Source organism: Melopsittacus undulatus, chromosome 6 (genome assembly GCF_012275295.1).
Source record: "Melopsittacus undulatus isolate bMelUnd1 chromosome 6, bMelUnd1.mat.Z, whole genome shotgun sequence".
In the NCBI taxonomy this organism is placed as follows: domain Eukaryota; kingdom Metazoa; phylum Chordata; class Aves; order Psittaciformes; family Psittaculidae; genus Melopsittacus; species Melopsittacus undulatus.
Genome location: NC_047532.1, coordinates 32,403,415 through 32,424,701, shown reverse-complemented (window position 1 = coordinate 32,424,701; position 21,287 = coordinate 32,403,415). Strand labels below are relative to the sequence as shown.

At 35.8% G+C, this 21,287-nt stretch overlaps 1 protein-coding gene across 1 annotated transcript in view; it reads left to right on the top strand.

Annotated features, from left to right (window-relative positions):
• Positions 1-21,287, top strand: part of SLC9A9 (solute carrier family 9 member A9) — a 195,908-nt gene that overhangs the window by 44,283 nt on the left and 130,338 nt on the right. Inside the window, exon 6 of the mRNA XM_005147023.4 lies at positions 6,897-7,002. Within this exon, the coding sequence (XP_005147080.2) occupies positions 6,897-7,002 (106 nt within the window). The remainder of the gene's footprint in view (positions 1-6,896; positions 7,003-21,287) is intronic.

The window sequence follows — 21,287 nt, the reverse complement described above, 5'->3', positions numbered from 1 at the left end:
AAGCATCCAATATGCTGCCACTTATAAAATCACCCAACTACTTTAATAAGATTTAGCACATGATTGGAGCCTATCCTCAGAGCAAGAGAAAAACAGAAACAGAAAGCACAAAGAAAACCTAGGAAAACAAATTGCTTATGGAATAAAGGACTGCTTACAGCTTCCAAGTACATTTCTTGACTGGGCTATGAATAGAGTTTCGCAGTTGGCTTAGTTTCTTTTCCCATTTTCCAGTCCAATACAATTTAGTCTCACGAATGTGTGTACTTATGAGGAGAACTATATCTAAGACAGATGCACTGATTTTGATTATAATAGTATTAAATCACCACTGATTCATCTGAAACAATCATTAGCAGGGGGAGGGAGGAGGGAGGAAGAGAAGCTCCTCTTGTGCTGGAAGGAATAAGAAGTGACAAGGATTACTTTTCCCAGATTTTTAAATAGGCTTAAAAAGCTGACACTGCAGTTGAGAAAACTACTTCTAGTGTGATGAACTAAACAGTTTGTAATTAATCGTATGCTTATAAAGAGTGTCTGTGCGTGTCCAAGAGTTTTTTAGTGTTCAGTCTTACACACTCTTGCTCACTCTTATATATTCATAGTAATCTAAGCTGTTAAATGTTTTTACTAGACTTATCTGTAAATTTGAGTCCTTTAAACACTTAAAGTACTTTGAATTAACCTTTCTTAATTAAATGGTAGAAACTGTTGAAAATATTGCATTGTGTGCTAGGATTTGCTAGTTAGTTATAATCTCAAGCAATGTAAAGAGCTCATTGGAATTCCAAGATCAGTTAACATATGGTACCCTGGAGAACTGATATGTACTAGGGCATAAAATAGTCACTCTAATGATTTTATAAGTGATATCTAGCTTAAAAAAATAAATCTGGTGAAATGTTGTTAGTGTTATAGAATTAGGATAGAATAATAAATTACTGTCCTAAGATGAAATAATAAATTCCTGCCAGATTTGCAACCTGATCTTTATTTAATTCTTCAATGTGTAGGATTATAAGATCATTTCAAAGGGACATTTAATTTCCCTTGGCTGTGGAAAGCAGTTAAGTCTCAAAAGATGTTAAAAACTGATCTGCTGACTTGACAGAAATTTGTCTGGTTGAGCTCCTTATTCGTAATAGTAAAGACGACTGGTACATGTTTACATGTCAAAAGAAGAATTTTACTACTAGGGCAGTAAACAAATGTATGCCAGCTAAAAGTTACGAATATTGTTAGGAAGAAGGAAATAATGTCATAGCATTATGTAGGGTTTATTTTTGAAGAGCATTTGAAGTTCTTTGATATACAGATTTTTCCATAAAATTGATTCAGAATTTATCTTATACGCTATGGTTTTCCTTATATGGAAAACTAGCACTTGAACTAAGATTAAGAAAAGAATTTATGACTGGATATACTTAGGAATGTGTTGTTGTGGTTTTTTTGCATTGTAGACTCTGATCTCTAAATATCTGTGATACTCAGGAATGCCTCAAAAAACTCTCACATCACTAGAAAGAAAAGGTAGAAACTTTAGGGACAAAACAAGGTTACTTCCAGTGAATCATTCATATTCCAGGAAATGTCTCCTTCCAATAATTTATCATTTCCAGCAGAAAAAGTTTCACAATTCAAGACTTCAGATAAGAGGAATTTTAAAATAGAATTTTAAAATTCAAAAATTCTCTCTTCATTAGTCTTTGATTTAAAACATCACACCAGGATTTATATTTTCCCTTATTCTGATCAATAAGTATCATTTATCATGTAGTTGGGGAAATCATCTCTTCTTGTTATTTCATCTGCGTAAAATAGCAGATTTCACTGTTTTGCTGTTGAAAGGGTTTCCTTTGTGTCAGAATTGTGTTTTGATTTCTAATATAACCTGACTCTGGAATCTTTTTGGCGTGATGCCTTTGAAGGAAATGGAGTAGTTCCTTCCTATGTTCTACATGTATCACTCATCAGGAGCAGCAAAGAAACAGTGGAAAAAGTACTGGCGTGGGGAGTGGAGCCTCCAGCTCTCAGTCCCTGAGCATCAGAGACCTTCAAATTGAAACTACCTTGCTTCTGAGCATAGATAAGGACATTCTGACAACAACTGTTCTCTGTGGCTGAAAGGCAGACACAGCAATAAGCCCCAGCAATAGGTTGCTTCAGGGTATCAGTGGTTGTAATGGAATAAGGTGAATGACAGAACAAAATTGGCAAAAAATGAGTGAAAAGATTTGACCTCAGCCTTAGCCACCAAAAAATAACTGAAAAGTACAACTCTGACAGTTTGTCTTTGCTGGTGTTATTAACACATTCTGCACAATTACCTTCCAATTCAGACATTTCATGTATCTTTAACACTTCTTTTTTTATAACTTTTGACATTTCAAGCATAGAAAACATTTACCTTCACAAAGTTTGCTGAAGCACAGCTATTTCTGAACTGTATGAACTCCCTTACATTTGGTCAAATTGATAAACACAGGGCTCTTCTCTATTTGAAGTTACTATGGTTACAGCAGAACTGGAGATGTGAGTTGCACTACTGTTTTTATTGATAAAATTGGATATTTATCAGAAAGAGCAGTTTCTCATAAAATCAAAGGATTTTGCGTTATAAGCATAATGCATAAATAGAGCAAGTTAAGATATTTTCTACACTGTTTATAGAAGACTGTTTATAAATTTGGTTTTAGTTAAAATATTTTTATGCTTTCTTTTTATTCAAAACTGAGCTAATCTGTGAGTGTCATGACTGATTAGGAGGGAAAGGAGGTTATAATTAAAATTAGAATTGTTATTTTTAGAGAAAAATCGATAGGAAATGCAAGATTTCTCTCATCATATTTTCTGCCTATGTGATACTGCCCTCCCAAAAGAATTCAGACCCATGAGCTATGAAGTATATTAATAGTTCTAGTCAGAAGATTGAGGTATATATAATACCAATACTTTATATAATGGTCTAATTTATTCTCTGACCTTCAAACAGAACAGCAAAGTATTGGATACAGTTAACAGGGATTATTGTGATTTGCTGATATTTCAGTTAGACATACATTTTACAGGAATTAGGAACAAGCCTATTTGTTTCTACATGTACCAAAAGACATCTTTCACAAACAGGTGTACAGACACTTGTTCTGACTTGGATACAATCCAAATCATGCTAGGCTTATTAACATCTAACAGATGTGGCCTCAGCCTATGAAGTTAAGGAAGAATTGAATGAGTTTTCTGTTGTCGCAAACACTGTGAAAATCTTAGATGCTTCACTATTTCATGCTTCCCATCACTGATTTTTTTAACAAAGTTCACAACCCTTTCTGAATCAGTAACTCCGGTACTTGTTATTTCTATTTGGTTTAGTATCCTACTGCCACAAAAAAATGTTTGTTTGCTGTTCCCCAATTAGCTGTCCTTCTAGCCATCTAGTTTTTCACCTATATCTCTGTCCTCATATGCTTGATTGAAATACGAGATTAAGAGATGCTGTGTACTTTAATGAAAAGTAGTTTGGCATTTTCATAATGCATATTGAATCTAATAAATTATACAACATTTCAAGTAATTACTACACAAAACCCAAGCCCTACATACTGTTCCTCAAAAGTGCCTTCAGAAAGCCTTAGATATGAAGTTTCTCAGATTAGATATGTTACTGTGGTATATGATTGCAATACTGAATTTTGAAATTTATTCCCTTGAGTCTTAAAGTCTCCCATCAGACAAAATGTGATGCAACTACTCTGGGCAATAATGACTATTCATAGAGTATTATCCTATCCAGAGAATAATTTAAATTAACTTTTCTCCATAGTAGAGTATCATGTCCCTTTTAATATGCTCATTCTGAACTATATCCATAAATTCTCTTAATTAATGAAGGCAAATGTGATCTTGAGGAAATGATTGGTGGTTGGCAAAACAAAGTGAAAATGTTTTATTGAACTCTTAAATGGGGTGAATGCTAAAAATTACACAGTCCTCTGTTCTTATGCAGATACTATTTAACATTTTCATTAATGAGTTGGCTAGTGAATAGAGAATGCTTCTTTGATGTATAACACTAAACTGAAAGGAGATTGTAAACACTTTGAAGGACACGATTAGAACTCAATATGATTCTTGCAATGATTTAAAATCAAGGATAAATGCTACACTTGGTAATAATCAACTTCTTAGATAGAAGATCAGAAATAAGCATTCACTGCTGAAAAATTTCAAGTTTACAGTCTGAAAATGTTGAATGAATATGTATCAGTACCAATACACAGCAAAAAAAACAAAACAGAAAACAGGATTTATTTACTTGTTCTAAAGCATCTTTTCACATCCCTTCTTTTCTCATTCTTCTCAGCAGAAAATGTCACCTACAGAACTTGGATCTGATTGTGGGCACTGTATATCAGGAAAGTTATCGACTGATTAGAAGTGATTAGCGGGCTAGAAAACTCACTGAAAGGAGGAGTTTGAAAGAAATGAGTCAGTTTAGGCAGGAGACGAAATGAGTCTTTGAATAGGCAAAATGTTGCTGGAAAGAAAAGGGAATAAATGTGACAAATTATTTGTTTCTCATTAGGCTAGGAATGAAAATTACAGACTTGAAGAGAAGGAGGGGAGATTTAGGTTAGTAATTCAGGAATAACTGCACTTATAAACTGTATGAATACTGAAGTGTGGGTTAGTCTCCCTTGCAATTTGTGGAACTAGCATCATTCCATTTAAAAACAGATCAGACAAATATCTGTCATCAGTAGTAGTGTGGCTGAAGCTTGCTGTGTCTTGGGCCAGGAAAACACAGGGACAGAGAAGAAACTAAAATTACTCAGTCCAGTACAGGCAATGCTGTAAAGAAGATGCAATAACCGCCTTTGGAAATGGGAGAAATGGGTGAACTGAACAGTCTCTCCCAGAAAAGCCAATTACTGCATTATTGTGTTGCTTGCTTTATTATTCCACTTTCATTTGGAAAGATTTTAAGTCAGATTTTTGTGGTAGAGTAGGAAGAGAAAGCAAGATAAAGCTGATTTTTTTAGGAGGCAAGAGGAAGGAGAGGAATGTGTAGGCGCCTGTCTAATTGGCTTGGCCTGCTACACATACATACCAACAGTACGCTGGACTTCGATTACTATTTTCTTTTCCTTCTATCATTATTGCAGTGACTATTAACGTGAGCCCAAACTAATTAGCTAATAAGCAAAAGCTGGAAGTGGCAAATAGTTGTAGAAAACAAGCCAATGACATCAAAGAATGGGAATCTAAATTGGGTCCAAATTTAGCACATTAAGGCTTTTGCTAATCAAGCAAAAATCCAAATATAGGTATTGATGAACCATGAAGGTATCTTTTGCCAATAAAATTTCTTCCTACACCCTTGTGTCTTCCTGGGGAAAAAGGTCTCTTCCTAGTTTAAATTATAACTGCATTGGGAGTAGATGGGTGAGATTACCAGGATGGTTAAATATAACTATCTAATTTAAATATAGCTATATCAGCAAATGTTCAGCTACGCACATCTCCCAGATTGTCTTCTGTAGAATAACACTGCCAAAATTCTTCAAAGATAACACATCAACAGAGATCACTGACAGAAAATCTCACAGGAGAACTGAGAATCTACTTTGGGTTTATAAACTAATTTTTAGATTAAACAGACATTTAAGTGCCATTAGAAAATCCTATTGGCAATGATTTCAAAGTTCCAAGAAATGTTATTAAGACAAAGCATAATTGCCTGTTCATGTTTTTGTGTGAATTATCAGCAGCCATCTCAATGTAAAAGTAATTTTAATTTCTGAAATGTCAGATGTTAATGTGGCATCCCAGGAGCACTCCTAATCTTTGGGATCCCATGGCTACAAAGATTGAGTCAATTGCACAATTATGTACTAGAATGAGCACCAGTGAAGCAGTGAGTTAACATGTAATTTTTAACCATACAAATAATTGGAAGCCTTTACATTAGGGTTTGAAAAGAGAATGCTCTGCTTTGTCCATGCAAAGAAAGAATCACAATATCAACACAGGACACAGATAGCCACCTTCATTTGGAGATTATGAAGTGCTAGGTGAATCTTGGGATGGATTGTGATCTCCTGTTTACAGATAAGAAAATTGAGGCATAAAACAAATAAGGCATTCTTTAAAATCTATAGTACTTAATTACCTGGATATCAGCCAAGCATTTAAATGCCCTTGGGGATGTATGTCTAAATTATCTATCCAACTGCAATTTAAATTCAACACATTCTATTTTTTCTATTGCACTGGTAAGATAACAATCAAATATAGCATATAACTCAAGGAGGAGGTAAAGACTTAAATTAGTGATATGCTGAAGGAACCTTAAAATGGGTTACAAGTATCAGATATCCAAATTTGGATGAGAGAGCTTCATGACTACAGATATGCTACACCTCAGGTGAAAGTGGTTATGCTGCTAGTGGGACAGGATATGAGGTTGTTATGCATGTTTCTCAGTGAGCATGCATTAACAGATGGATAAGTGTTATTATATATCCTTCTTAAAATACGTAAACTACTACTCATTTCACACAAAGTGCATGGCAAAACCCAAGTCTTTTCAGCACCCTTATTTCTCCTTGGTCACAAGATCATAATACTTTATGCACAGTAAAATATGCTGTGACATTTTCATTTATTCATGATTCTCTGTGTGAAAAAGAAAGTTTCTTCCTAGCTCAGCTGAAGCATTAAAACTCATAGACTTGCTGGATTATATACTTCAGTTGATCCCTTCTAACTAATTGTTACCCACTTAGGCAATAAATAGGACTGGACTTCTCAAAAGCCATATTCTAACATTGCTTTATTTCTTGAACTGCTAGAGGAATATAAAAATAACAAACTCATTTTGCTTTGTCTCCATACAGTGACAGTTCTTGCTATTTTCCATGAGCTGCATGTAGATATAGATTTGTACACACTCCTGTTTGGAGAGAGTGTCCTAAATGATGCCGTGGCTATTGTGCTGACATAGTAAGTATACCCACCTCCATTCTTGGTGAGATATTTACAGGCTTGCATTGCTGATACGATACTCACTGATAAAGTTTATGTTAGAGATAAAACATTTGAAGATTTCATTACAGAGGTGTAGTTCTGGAGTCATTCTTGATTTGTTAAACACCAGGTTTCCAATAGCGTCAATGGTAACTGTGTATCTAAAATGCTATTTTAGTTCATTTTCTTCAACCTAGAAAACACTATATTTTGTAAAATGTGTCACTTTGATTTATTATTATTTACTTTCTCAACAAGATATCTTGAATAAATAATGCTGAATGAGCTCCTAGGACATAGGGCAATGATAAATTTGGAGACAGGTTCTCTTTATTTTTTGCAATCTGCTATTTTCCCAACTTAAAACCACAAAGTGGTACACAGGAGCTCAGTTTGTCTACCTAAGCTTATTGAATATGACAGACATTCGTCTGATAATATTATCTTAAATTTGTATATAGCTTTTTTATTCTCAGAAATCCTCAGATCACAAATGATGGACCAAAATCACACAAGTATGTGCTGTCCTAAAAGCACAGATGCCAAGTACACGATTAACAGGATCTCAACTTTATAACTCCACTCTATATGTATTATATGCTTCCTGGAGCTTAGCTAGAAATACAAATAATCCTCTCAGATAATCTTAAAAGTAACAGAACTCTGCAAAATTGAATTCAGTTTTCCAGGATGCTTGAAGATGCTTCACAGTAAGCTTCAACTCAGTCGCACCTTTCTCTCCTTAAAACACAGATTCTTGAACTGGGATTTATTCTATCCTTCAGAAAACAAACTTACAGAGTTTACAGTCATTAAAAAAAAATGAGGTTTATATTTTGTCTATTTTTTTTTATATTTTATGAAATCTCATCTAGAAACTTGAAATAGTTGAATTGAAAAAAATACTCAAAATTGTTTCACAATGCAAAAAATAGTATTCCTATTTAATTTATTGTTCTGCAATTATCAGTCTAGTTACATTCACCTGTGCTAAACACCTCACATTGTTTTTAGAGCAAGAGGGGTTTTTTTCTCAAATGCTATCAAGTGCCTGAGCACAGCATTTCATTATTAGATACAGCATGGCTGTCACATTCAGTGACTGTGGTTGGAATGTGTCACTTAGGAGAGCATCTAGTACATCAAATAATAAAAAATGCAAAAGAAAAACTAAGCAGAGAATAGAAATCTCAGCAGAGAGAACAGACAGAAAAGCATTAAAGTAGGTATTAGAATTGGAAATAAGTGTGTAGGTGATTTTTTTCTCTAGCACTAAGCTTTACTTAATAAAGGCTTGGACATTTATAGTTCATTTAGATTCTTCATCTGTTAGTGTAAGGCTCCTATAGACTGGGGAACTGTCAAGCTACAAGGAGCTCAAGGAGACCTAAAATACTTTTAACTGTCTAGTTTTCCATTGCTGTGATGTCAAAGCACATAGATCTCTTAAAGGTGTAACTCAACTGCAAAACAAATCTAGAAGGAAAAGTACTATCAGATAGTACATGATTCATGAGTTTCTAACCTCTACTCTTCCCAGTACTCAAGTCCTAGTTATGACCCTCAGCCTGCACATGGATACAGAAACCTATAGGAAGGACGCCTGATGCAAATGCTGGCTATCTCTTCTTGTTTTCTTTGTTATACATGGGATATTGCAAGTCTTCTTTATTACAGAATGTTCTCACTGGAAACTAGCATATTTTTCTGTATATTCAGTGTGACTGATACTTGATTTATCTAACATATTTAATCATTTCTAGAGACTGGAGAGAATATATGATGTCATTGGTTCCATGTTTCATTAATTTCTGGCTTAAAGAATCAGCTTCTGCAAAAATGCAATATTTCCACAATATAACATGATTTTCCTTCCTGTTGCCTTTTAATTTAAGATACCCTCTTGATAATATCAGCTTCAGTGCATTAACACCCGACTAAACCAAGCTGAGTTTAAATGAAGAATACTATTTTTCTCTCACAACAAAAGAACAGCTACTTTTTGTCTCCGTAACATATAACACTTCTCAGGCTGTGCAAACACAACATGTTCATAATTACAGTAATAGGGGACTATTTAAAAAGGTGTGAGAATAATGTTTACAAATCTGGAAAAGCAATATTAAGTAATTTTATACACTATGTAATGGTGACCAGAAAACAGACTAAGAGAATACACAGTATGTTTCATCAGATCACAGAATAACCCAGTTAATGTCTGCAAGAGTGATTCACTGCAGGAAAGGGAGGAAAATTAAAAAGGGAAGGCCTTGATGGCTAGCTGTGGCAATTTGACAAGCCAAAGGTAGCATGGCTGTGGGCCAACAAGGCTTTATATGGTATCTCCCATCTCCTTCAGCTTCTCCCTCCAACCTCTATTTTTCCTGTGCTATTTATCACTTAGTTTAAAAAGGACAGCAGCAGGACCAGCCACCACTACTCTTTCAACAACAAGCTCTGTTGCTGCGACAGTATGCACAGGGCCAGTTGTCCTCAGAAAATATTTACGAAGCACACAAGTTCTCCAGGCCAAATCAGCAACTCTGCTATAGGCCATCTTGCCATAACAAACACCCGAGTATTTGTAATAATTGCGAGATCTCATTTATACTGTGCTATTTTTAGATAATCTGTGCAGGAGGGATCAGTGTGAATCAAATTGACAATCATGGCTGCAGAAAGGCTGACAAGCTGTTGTGTGTCTGGAGAGCTCATACACACAAGAGCCTCTATAAGGGTATTGTAGCTGTAATAAGGATTTTCTACATAAGTAACTCAAGAGTTGCTTACAACTTTTCATTATTAGGACAAAAGTCTCCTTTTAACAGAAAGTTTGTGAGAATTCTCACAGAAAATAAAGTTTTGGAAGAAAATGGAAATTCAAATATTCAAAATGAGTAATTTTTGAGACTCTTTTATGTCAAGGATTCAAGACACTTAGGAAAAATAATAACAGAGCCCTACAATACTTATTAGATAACCAAACATGTCTGCTTTTACCAAGAAAAACCTATATGAGTAATTACACCACAAGTGTTTCCTCCATACTTTGTTTTCCAGCAAATTGACTTGGCACCCCTGTCCACCTTCTACGTCTACCTGCAGCATAAGCTTTTTCTGTAGAAGTATTTTATATATGCTAACATTAAAGCAAACAAATAAAACATACATAGGAAAATATATCTGAAGATATTTGAGCTTCTTCTACATGTGTTTAAGTATCCTTATAATCTTTACAATTACAGATTGTTTCACTGTTTGGAATTTAATTTTAGACAACAGATTATGGCAATGTTTTATGAAAAGGCCTTTCCAATCATATTTGTATTACAATTTTTAATAAAGAAATCATTCTCAGGTACATTGTACTTTATCACCAAGAAGTTTACCTGGCTTTATTCTGTAGCTTCCAGAATGAAAGAATATCACCTAAGATTATGTCTCTTGTATTGCTCTCTCATATACTGTATGGAATGACTTCTTTTGCTTTCTTAGGTGTTGGTCTATGATGCAGTGAATATTTTCATACAAAATTCCAGATGATGGCTTTTCTTTACCACTGCTTGTATCCTCTAGCTCCTGGGGTTTCAGCTTCTTCAGCTTTTTTGCAAAAACATTAACAGCAAAATATAGCTTGCAGATGTTCCAGCACACATAAAGCCGTTGTCTGAGCTATAAACTTAACCTTCTGCCATCCAATTCCCTGAATAAATAATTTATGGTTATTTTTGAGCAAATAAGGTTAACCTTTTTTTCACTTTCGTTCTTTTTTCATTGTTCTGTCTTTGTATGATATATCACTTCTTGAAGAAAACACCTGCAAATATTTTGAGTGCACATATTATAGGTTTGGGCTTGGCATGGGTGGTGCACATTTCCAGACAAATTTGATGAAGAAAGTGTGGAAAAGTTGTAGAAAAAACATTGCATAGCTTAAGATGTGACAGAAAAGTAGCTGAACACGTTATTAGCATTGAAACTGTGTATTCAGCAGAGCTATTTAATCTTTCTCATGCTGAGTGCTCAGTGAGTGCAGGATGTATAAAGCGGTAATGAATACTGATACATGTTCCCTGCTAACAAATTATCTAAGAGAACATTACATGAGAGATGTTTCCATTGTAGCTAATGTCAGAAGTGTTTGTATCATCATTATGCGAAAGACATGACTTCATCTCTGCTGGCTCTGTACCATTGCTCAGTAGGCCTGATGAAGTTTCATCCACTGGAAGAGGTGATAGTGTGGAAGTCACATTGGCAGCAAGGACATCAACATATGGCAGAGTCTTTCACAGGTAATCAAAAAAAGTGAGTGGCAGCCAGGGGACACAGGGTATGTTACGTTGTCACATGTGAGACATACAGCAAGGAATGAATTTAGTAACTTGTTATAGGCAAGTCAAGTTAGATACATGAATGAAGTGAAAATCCTGAAGATAAAGAATGTGGTTGATGATTACATGGCAATGAAACCAGTGAACACAGAAACTAGCTGACACATGACATGATGACATCCTGTGTCAAAATGCTAATTGCCTACAGGGCTTAGAAGTAGAGACATTTTGGGGCAGAGATAAAAGTAATACTACAAGAACAGGTTTTTTTGTGAAGTTTGCTTTGCCATTTTTAAGTTAAATACCTTAGGTACGTAAAGGAAGAGATGAAAAACTTGGAGGTTCAGAAGAAATTAAAAAGGAAAGACCCCCCCCCAAAAAAGAGGACTGTTTTGAAATGGGTATCTTGCCTCTTGTGTAAAGTATCTATCGCTTGTGTAGATTTCCACAAAGCTTATTAATGCCTATTTGCAAAAAATTGGCAATGGAAGGTACAGACTTGACACAGTTAGGCCATAAGGCTCCCTTGGCAAAAGTCTTGACCAGTGCCAAAAGGCTAAATTCTTGGTACTAGGTAAGAACTGAAGGTGAAGTGCTGTTATTTTATGACCCTTGCTGATAAGAACAGTATTTGTGGGTGAGATACATATTTCCAGTGATGCTCACAGAAGCAGAAATTCAGTGAGTATCTATTGGCCAGATAAGATGGTCTGAAGTAAATAGGTAACAGTCAGGTTGTTTTGGTTTTTTTTTCATCCCCAAAAATCTGTGCTTGTAGAACAGTACTGCAACCCCCTTCTACACAATAAGCTTCTATTGATTGGTTCAAAGATTTACTAAGTGGTTTACCATAATGAAGAAATTTCATTTTCCAAAGTTCTTGGAATATAACATTTTCTCTAAAAATAGATAACTTTCAAGTCCAATTTTCACAATCTAACTACAATGTTTGACACTATATCTGTGCTTGATAAATTAAGTGTCCATAGAATCCAGACCCCTTTTTAATAGCTTAAAAGGCTTGAAATTTGTGACGTATTGTTTGCAGGTTGCCCATTTCACCTTATTTTTGTCTTTCCTTCTGTAATGTAAACAGAGCTTATTTGCTACAGTAGGATAAATTGTAAAGGAGGAACTCTAATTATTCAATGTGCATTCAAAGTACTGAGGGGAAAACAGGCAGGGCAAATTGATAAAGATAATGATCAACTTTACCATGTCCAGTGAGGAAATCCCTTGTAAGTAGTTTCATAGCTCATCTTAAGTATTTCAAATATATACATATACCAACATATGTTATAGCATACCTTCTTCATGCTCAAAAATACATTCATTCTAATCTAGTAATATCATATACAAGTTTAAATAATGCTCACACTATTCTTTCTTGGCAGTTCTCCTGGAAGCTTGTATGAAGCTTTCTAGAATAACATGGCAAAAGTAGCTAAGACAAATTTATTGAAACCCAGCATGATTTCCAGGAGAAATAACTCAGAAGCCAGAGTTCCACTCAGCTTGTGCTGAGCACCCTCTAAGGCTGACATCCTCAGTGATCACTGTAACTGACTTAGGAAGTCAGAGAATTCCTTCTGTCATATTGGTTATTCTTACTGATAGGTACAATCATAACGTTACTAATTCCAATTCAGTTTAGATCTCTTCAAACTATACAAAACTTTTTTCATCAAATAGACCTCAAATAGAAAATCCATAAGAACCTTTAAACCCTTTTGGGTTTGGTTGTTTCCCTACATGTTTGTTACTTGAGTGGTTTTAATTCTGTTATTATGTCACTGAACCTGAAGATAGTTTACACAGGAAGAAAATGTAATCAGAGACTGAAGAAACAGACATTGGACAAACACCAAATAAAGGTACAAATATTCAGTTTATGTTTCACTTTGTCACTGGCCTGGTGAGGTAACAATCCATTACCTGTAAGTGTTACTTTTCTACTTTTCACAATTTCTAATTGTGATTCTTTGTGTATTGTACATTAAAATCAGCAGTTCTGTAAAGGACATGAAAAGATACTGTAACAGTGCTGCTGAATAATGAAGTTGGGAGCTGGGATTTGCAGGAAGTAAGAGCTTTGAAAGCTATGATGAGTGTCTCCTTGATGCATGTCTCAGCAGATGTGAGGCTCCTTTAGGACTATTTTAAACTTTGTTCTTTTGTCATGGACTATCTCTAATTTGGATCCTTTGCCCTTCAGTTTTGGGGGTATTATTCTGTATGAATTTTGATCCCTGAACGCATTGAATAACAAATTTTACAGAGGAAAGTCAGCTGAATGTTCTTGTATTTTTCACTTAAATTATGGTTATATTCAGAAAGTGGCCTTCAAAAGGGACATTGTGGGCTTCCATACATACTGTCTCAAACTCTTTTCTATCATTCTATCATGTTTAATCAATTAAGAAACAAGGACTTTTTTATCAGTCAGTACTTTTGTCTTTGTTTCAGTTTTTTTCTCCTCCGTAGGTAACTGGGAGTTCACTCAATCTATGAACATGGTGATGTCTGTCAGGCTTTAACCCATACTCCTACTGAAGACATATTAGGCATTGTTAGTCAAAAAATATGAATGCTTCAGTATTGAGTCATTACAGATAAAAAAAGAATGTTTCTCTTTTGCCCCTTTATTTTTAGCCTTTTTTTAAACCATGTATTCATGCAATTTCTTAGTGTCTTTTACCATACTTTCTCAGCCACTGGAGTGAAAAAGAAACTTATTTAAGTTCTGTTTATTTCCAACATGTATCTGAGTGCAGGCAAGATGTTATTCACTCATCCTGGGCATATCAGTACGTAAGTAATAGTGTGAAAAAAAACACTTCTATTCCTAAGTGGGCCCTTATGCGCACACAGTTAGTAGCTTTAGTGTACCTACACATAATACTGTTCAGCTTTTTTTTTCACAAATGTATAAGCCTCTTTCCTTGCCAGCTATTGTATAAAGTGTGCACAGAGTCACACTTCTAGCCCAGGAAGAAAAGAGAGAAATAGAAGCACCTGTGCCATCAGATGACAAAAATGTGAAAGGCATTAACACATGCAACATTTTCTGCTTAAAGAAAATAGTAGGCACATAGGTTTCTAAATATGGGAAAAGATGGTGAAATGGAGATGAAAGAGAAAGTAAAAGACTGAACTGTTGAAAGCAACAAATGGACATTGTGAAGACCTGGCTAGAAAAAAGAAACAAGGGTGAGAAAACACAAGAAATGGTGAGAAACAAAGATAAGGCATACTCTGTAGATACAGATACTGACAGTCCTGTAGCTAGGACACTTTAGAGGGGGAAAAAGGCTTATATACTCATAGGGCTGCAGAGGAAATAACTAATTATTTTTCTCTGGTGCAATTTTGCAGTTCTATGCTGTTTTTTTAGGAGTGCCTATGTTTGAAATCCTTAAGCAGGACACGAAAATGTGCTTCTGAACTGTAAAGAAACTATGAAAAGTATAGGAATTAGGACAGCAGCTCTAAAGAGCAGTACACTGCAATCAGGCAATGCATCTGAATTCAGAAAAGGAATGAGATTCTGCACGAAAGGGAGCTGCTCTCAGACCTTTTCTTGGTAGCTGTCTTTATGTAGATTCACTTGGCAGAGCTAGAGGAACTGAGCCCTGTGGCAGGCCTAGAGAGGTGATTGCCTTTGCAAAACCCATCACAGAACTTGCAGATCAAAGTAAGACCAGCACTGGACCGCAACAGGCATAGGAAGTGTTGCTCAAAGGTACCGAGTAGCACAACCTTGAATCTTGACAATCTAGGGATTTCAGTGCCTCTGAGCTGCAGATGTGGACAAATGACTCACTGTGTCTCTGGAGTTGACCATTGCCTCATTCCAAATCAATACTGTTTGCAATTTTATTCCCAGAAAGGTTCCTGAGGAAGGATGACAGTCACACTTTTTAAAAGAATAAAATAGAATTACTTGAAAGAAAGCAAAATGCTGGATGGAAGCTCAGCCCAAGCATTTCACTTACTGCTCCATCTTAAACAAGGTGAATGCAGCTACTATTCCAAATGTTGATAGAAAGGCTTATGTACCATGGAAACCACTGAAATAACAGAGTTGTGCAACAAGTTAGTGAATGATTTTAAAAGATGGATGAGGAATCCTTTCCATCTATTATTTCTATAATAATGAAATTATGGTTGTCCATCTGCTCTTTTTACCTTTGAGGAAGGGTTTACTCCCAGCTTATTTTGTTGATGATAATTAGAGTTTCACGTCATTGACCATCTGGAACAGGAGATGTGAGCACTGGGAAACTAACCAAACTTGCTATTAGCAGGAACTTTAAAAGAGCTTTTTTCCCAGAATAGAGCAAATCCTACATAAAATGATGGTGTCCTTGCTTAATAAAACTTATTTTATTTTTGTTCCATGAGCCTTACTGTACTGACCAGGGTTGTGCATAAACTGGGGGGAAATATTCTGGAATGTCTGTAACACTTGTTATTGATGGAATTGTAGTGTAAAAATAGTGATTTTGACCAGAATGGTTTCAGGAGATAATTCTCATCATTCTGTTTCTTCCACTTCTTACTATTTCATATCTCTTTTTCTGTTATCAGCATACCACATTAAAATCCACTTTAATATCCACACTAAAATTCTACTTAGCTTCTAGTTAATAAATGCTAAAGGTCTTTCTAACTATATGTTAGATCTGGTTGAGATGGAGTTCATTTTCTCCATAGAAACACTCACAGAGACATGCTTCGTATTGGTAGGTAGAACGGTGTTAATAACACAAGAGTGTTTTGACTACTGCTAAACAGTGCTCCCACAGCATCAGGGCATCCAACATCCCCCCCACCAGTAGGCTGGGGATGGGCAAGATCTTGGGACAGAGACAGGACAGCTGACCCAAACTGACCAAAGGGATATTCCACATCATATGATGTCTGCTCAGCAATAAACGCTAACAGAAAGAAGAAGGAATGGGGGCATTCATTCTTACAACATTTGTCTTCTGGAGCAACCACTAAGTGTACTTAATCCCTGCTTCCTGGGAACTGGCTGGACATCCCCTACTGATGGAAAGTAGAGAATAAATCTTTCATTTTTCTTTGCTTCCACATTCGGCTTCTGCTTTATTAAACTTCCTTTATCGTGACCCACAAGTTTTTTCCTATCTTGTTTACTCTCCTTCCCTGCCAAGGAGGGGAGTGGTAGAGTGACTTGGTGGGCACCTGGTGTCCAGCCAAGGTCAACCCACCACAGTTACCTAATTGGCTCTGTTTTGTTGATATAATTTATTTGAGTAGGCAGCCTTCAGTTGCAGTCTGCTAAACTAGAATAGATTTCAGTGAGTACTGTTATGGAGATTGCCCTCAGGGATGTATGAAAACGTAGCTTAGCTGAAATCAGCTGGGAATGTCTGTACTTGTCATATCTAATAAAATCAGAGTAGCTGCAGGTATCTCTATCTACTCATACACAAACAAACTGATAAAATTAAAAAATATGAACTGCAAGTTCAGAATTATGAATGCTGCCTACAGTGCTTGAAAATCACATCTAAAAGGCAATTATTTAGCTACATTTTCTGTAAAAATGACCAAAGTGGCATCAAAGCTTCTTTATTTCAAAGATTTCTGTTGGGAACACTTCAGAACTGAAGTACACCCTGGTAAAAGTCAGCTTGTTTTTGAGCTCTTCCAGATGCTTTTCCCTTATCCAAATAACCTTTCTCCAGTGAATAAGACAGATTTTCTGAGAGCAAGATAATTACATTCAGAGTCTAATTCTACTTATGGAGACAACTCCCTTTCAGTTTAAAATGAATGTATTGATACTGTTTCCCCTGAAGTGTTCCAAAAGAAAGCTCATTTCATCCTCTCTGGATGAGATACTGTACATAAGAGTCTGTCTAGGACTTACAGCAGTTCAATGTATTTTTCAAGTCTTCTTGCAAGGGAAGACAGAAGAGCAGAATGTATCAGAAAGGTGGGGGAGAACTTGCCATTCCAGCTACTGGGTACCCACCAATACCTATTCATTGTTCAAATCTATTCCAGAAATACAATATTGAAGAGTACATCTATCTCAGAATGACTGAAGTTTTGTTACAAAAGGAAAAACTCCCATTAAAATTCTTTTATTCTTTGAAGATCAGGTTGTGATTACATGAAAGAGGAACCCACTCACACTGTGGCAGAATGGACAGCATATTTCCATTGGCTACCCAGAAGCACTTGGAAAGAATGAAGTCTCTAGGGATCCCTCTGTGAACCCCTCCAGAAGCTATGTACTCTACATGCAGTTTAATTTGAATTTCATCATTCTGACCTGCTCTAAATCCTTTTTTTTAAACTTTTTATTTACTAACAACATCAGGTAAACTCATTCCTGCGGCAAGCCTTGATCTTTCAAGGCTCAAATCCTTAAGTTACTGAGTCTGTTAGAGTGAACTGGCATGAATTTACATGAATTCTTTTGCGTGTGCACATGCATACATACATACTTATGTATGCATGCAGAATCATCCATAAAGCACATCAAGATAATGCGAAGGTTATCAAGTACTCAAATGCTACATAATTGCCCCAAGATTTTCATGTCTTACAGAATAGCTGAGAGGCATCTTCTGTAAATGTTTTAATCAAATGTAATTTTTTAGGTTTATTTTATCATTCAAAGAAGCCTCCCCCTCTCCATACCCAAGACATCATTTCAATGTGTACATTTCACCTTTTGGATTAGGAACTTCAGCATTTTCAAAATATTCTTTTGTCACTTGAGCAAAGGGAATAATTGATAAGAGTAGCATGCAGCTGACTTCCCTGAGTGCCAGGCACATCAGGAGAGACTGCATACCCCTAGCTACTGCATTTCATAGCTACTTAAATGGTAAGATTCAGCAGATTTCTGGGTTTAGGATTTATTCTAATGATTATAGAGCTTCACTCACTCATTGTTTCCATCTGCTGTTGCTTTGGTCTCAATGTTATTCCTTCTCTTGCCCTATCTTGCTCTACCCATTCTCCTGAATTGCGTGACCTACTCCAACAATCCTGTTGCAGTCACCAGTTCTTCTGTCTCCCACCTGAGATGAAAAGAAACTATTTCTAAAGATAAGCTAGGACTTTAAACTCAACCAAATCACCTTCATTCCCTAAAGCCAAGAGATACCCTGTCTTTAATTCAGATAGACACACCTCTTTGTTAATCTCCTTATTGCATTGTGACAGAGGACCAGACAGAATAATGCTGTTGATCAGTTCTGAAGGCTGGCAGAGCACTAGATTGCAGAGTTTGGAGATTAGCAATTACAAGAAAAAAAAAATTGTGTAAGTTTTAGATGGCACATGCCTAATACAAATGAGAGCTTAGATTTTTAGCTATTGAAGTTTATCAGATTTTTGCTGAGATTTGTCAACTAAACATTTCAGAAACCTTAAAATAATTGCTCAGTTTTGGCACATTTTCAGAAGGGTGAAAGATACATGAGTAACAGATGGGCAATTTCCTATTTCCTCCCCTTAGAAGTGACAAGTCTGAATTTCAAAGTGGCACAGCGTTGTAATTATGTAGTTGTAAGATTTCTGTCCAAGATAAGCACAAATGTATTCTCTTTGTACTGGTTTTGCAAAACGGATGATTTTTTTTTTTAAAAAAAGAAACAGTATTCACAAAAAGTGCAAATGCAGCACAGAAATGACGCCTAAATGGTGGTGTTGTGGCAAAGTCACAAACCATGCAAAAACACAACCCAAATAAAATTTGGGCTTTTCCTGTTATACTGCAGGTATGAGCTAGACTGAAAAAGAGGAAACACTGAGGACAGCAGTTGTGCAAGTGGCCCTGAAACAGGACAGTGTGACAAAGCTTGTTCATTTCTGCTATGTTCAGGGAAATGGGACTTCTGAACATGTCCTGTAAAGACGATTGTACCAAAGAAGAAAAAAACCAGTCTTGCTACCAGTTTCCTCTTAACGTGTTTGGTACTTTGATGTTCCCTAACTAATCGCTAATTGCAATGATTTAGTTATTCTGAATGTAGTATGCATACGTGTATGTCATTTGGATTCATAATGAAATTTCAGTAGATTTCTGGGGAGACCTAGTGACATTAGAATTTGAATTTGAAAAGAAAGGTTTAAATATGATTAAAATTTTGAATAAAATATTATCCAATACACTGAATAAACTGATATTCACAATTTTCTCAAAGTAATTTCTTCATTACAAAATCTTACAGAAGTTAAATAATTTTTAAGCATAGGGCATTTTTATTTTGCATCCCCATTCATTGGATATTTATACTCACTTAAAAGAAATCAAACAGTTCTTCCTTTCTACATTGTTCTACTGATCTGTAGCAAGCACAGCCAAAACGATAGTAAGATGTGAATAACAGAGTGCCTAGCAGACTTCTGTTCTCTCCCTTAGACACACTGAGAAAAGATTATAGCTGAATGAAAATATTTCAGCCTCCTGGACATTTTGGCAGTGTACATCTTCTTTATTACAGTATTTTTATACCTACAGAGTAATGTTAAAGATATTTCTAAACCAACATTTTAGGATGTTCACAGTTTTACATTCTATTTCTAGAGTTAGCAGGGCTTAGTCCCTAGATAGGAGAGTGTTTTCATTGTTTCATTGTGCACTGTTAGAGTGAAGTAAATGCAAAAACCTGTGAGGCAAGACTCCTTTGTTCTAGTAATTATGAGGGTAATGAAGCTAGCCAGAATTATTTCCATTTTATTAATAGCTGTGTTTAAGCCTCATGGAAGTGCCTGTCAGAGGAAGTATCTATTTTAAAACTAAGTGGTGGAAATTAGTGTGTTATACTAAATGTTTATCTATAAATCAATGAAGTCTTCACAAATCCAGAAAGAAAAATTGCCTATCATTTCTGTGAGATTCTCCATAGTCACTGGATCTAGGCCACAGGTAATAGCAGATACCTTAATTTTAAACAAAGGGAGATCTTACTTGACTCTTAATCTTACCTTTGAGGAATAGCTCACTACCAGCTGGCAGTTATATGTTCAAAAACCTTAGCATATGTACTTCTGTATAATGTATTCTTATCAAAGCAAGAACTCCCATCCAGTATATTTGGTATAAAGTCTCTTAGATTAAGTGATTTGCAGTGTATTTAGGAAAGGGGGGGAGGGGATTATATTATACAGATTATTGTCACAATTCCAAATAGCTTTTAGATTTCTCTTCAAGAGTGGCATATGTTTGTGTAACAGTGCTTGAAACTGGTTTACCATTTGAAACATCCGTACCAGGGATAGGGAAATAAAGACCATAACAACAGTTTTGAGAAAACTGTCCCTGAAGATAGAAATCAGAAAAATGGAATGTGGGTGTTCTAGTATTTTTCTTCTTACTATAACCTTTAAGGATAAAAAGAATTTTTACTGTTGTGATTGCCTTAGAGTTTGGGACTGTAATTCTATCCACATCAACATCACTGCCTGCCTGGTAATTCCTCCTCTTTGTTTTATTTTATGATGACTGGCAATGAGTAATCCCCCAGAGTAAAGATTATTTGCAGGTGTCATAATCACCACTGATTTAACGCTTGAGCAAAATGATTTCCACAAGGTTCAGCAGGTACACCTCTGTTGTTCTCAACAGCCCCAAGCTGCTTAAATGAGCCACTGAGACTGTGGATAGCCAGCTACAGTTTAGAATGGCTTCAGCCACATAGTCTTTTGCAGCTCCTAGGCAAGGAGGAAAGGTGGAAGACAGATGCAAAGCTACCTTTCAACCCGTGCACCATCCTGACCAAGTCCCATACTGTGTGAGACTGCACAGTCTATCTCTAAACACCTCTTGTTCAAGATTTAGGCAATTGCTTTTCAGTCAGCATTTACCAGACATATAACTGCAATTTTTATCTCTTTTTTTTTTCACTTTGAAGTAAGTACAGTGCTGTTCCTCTC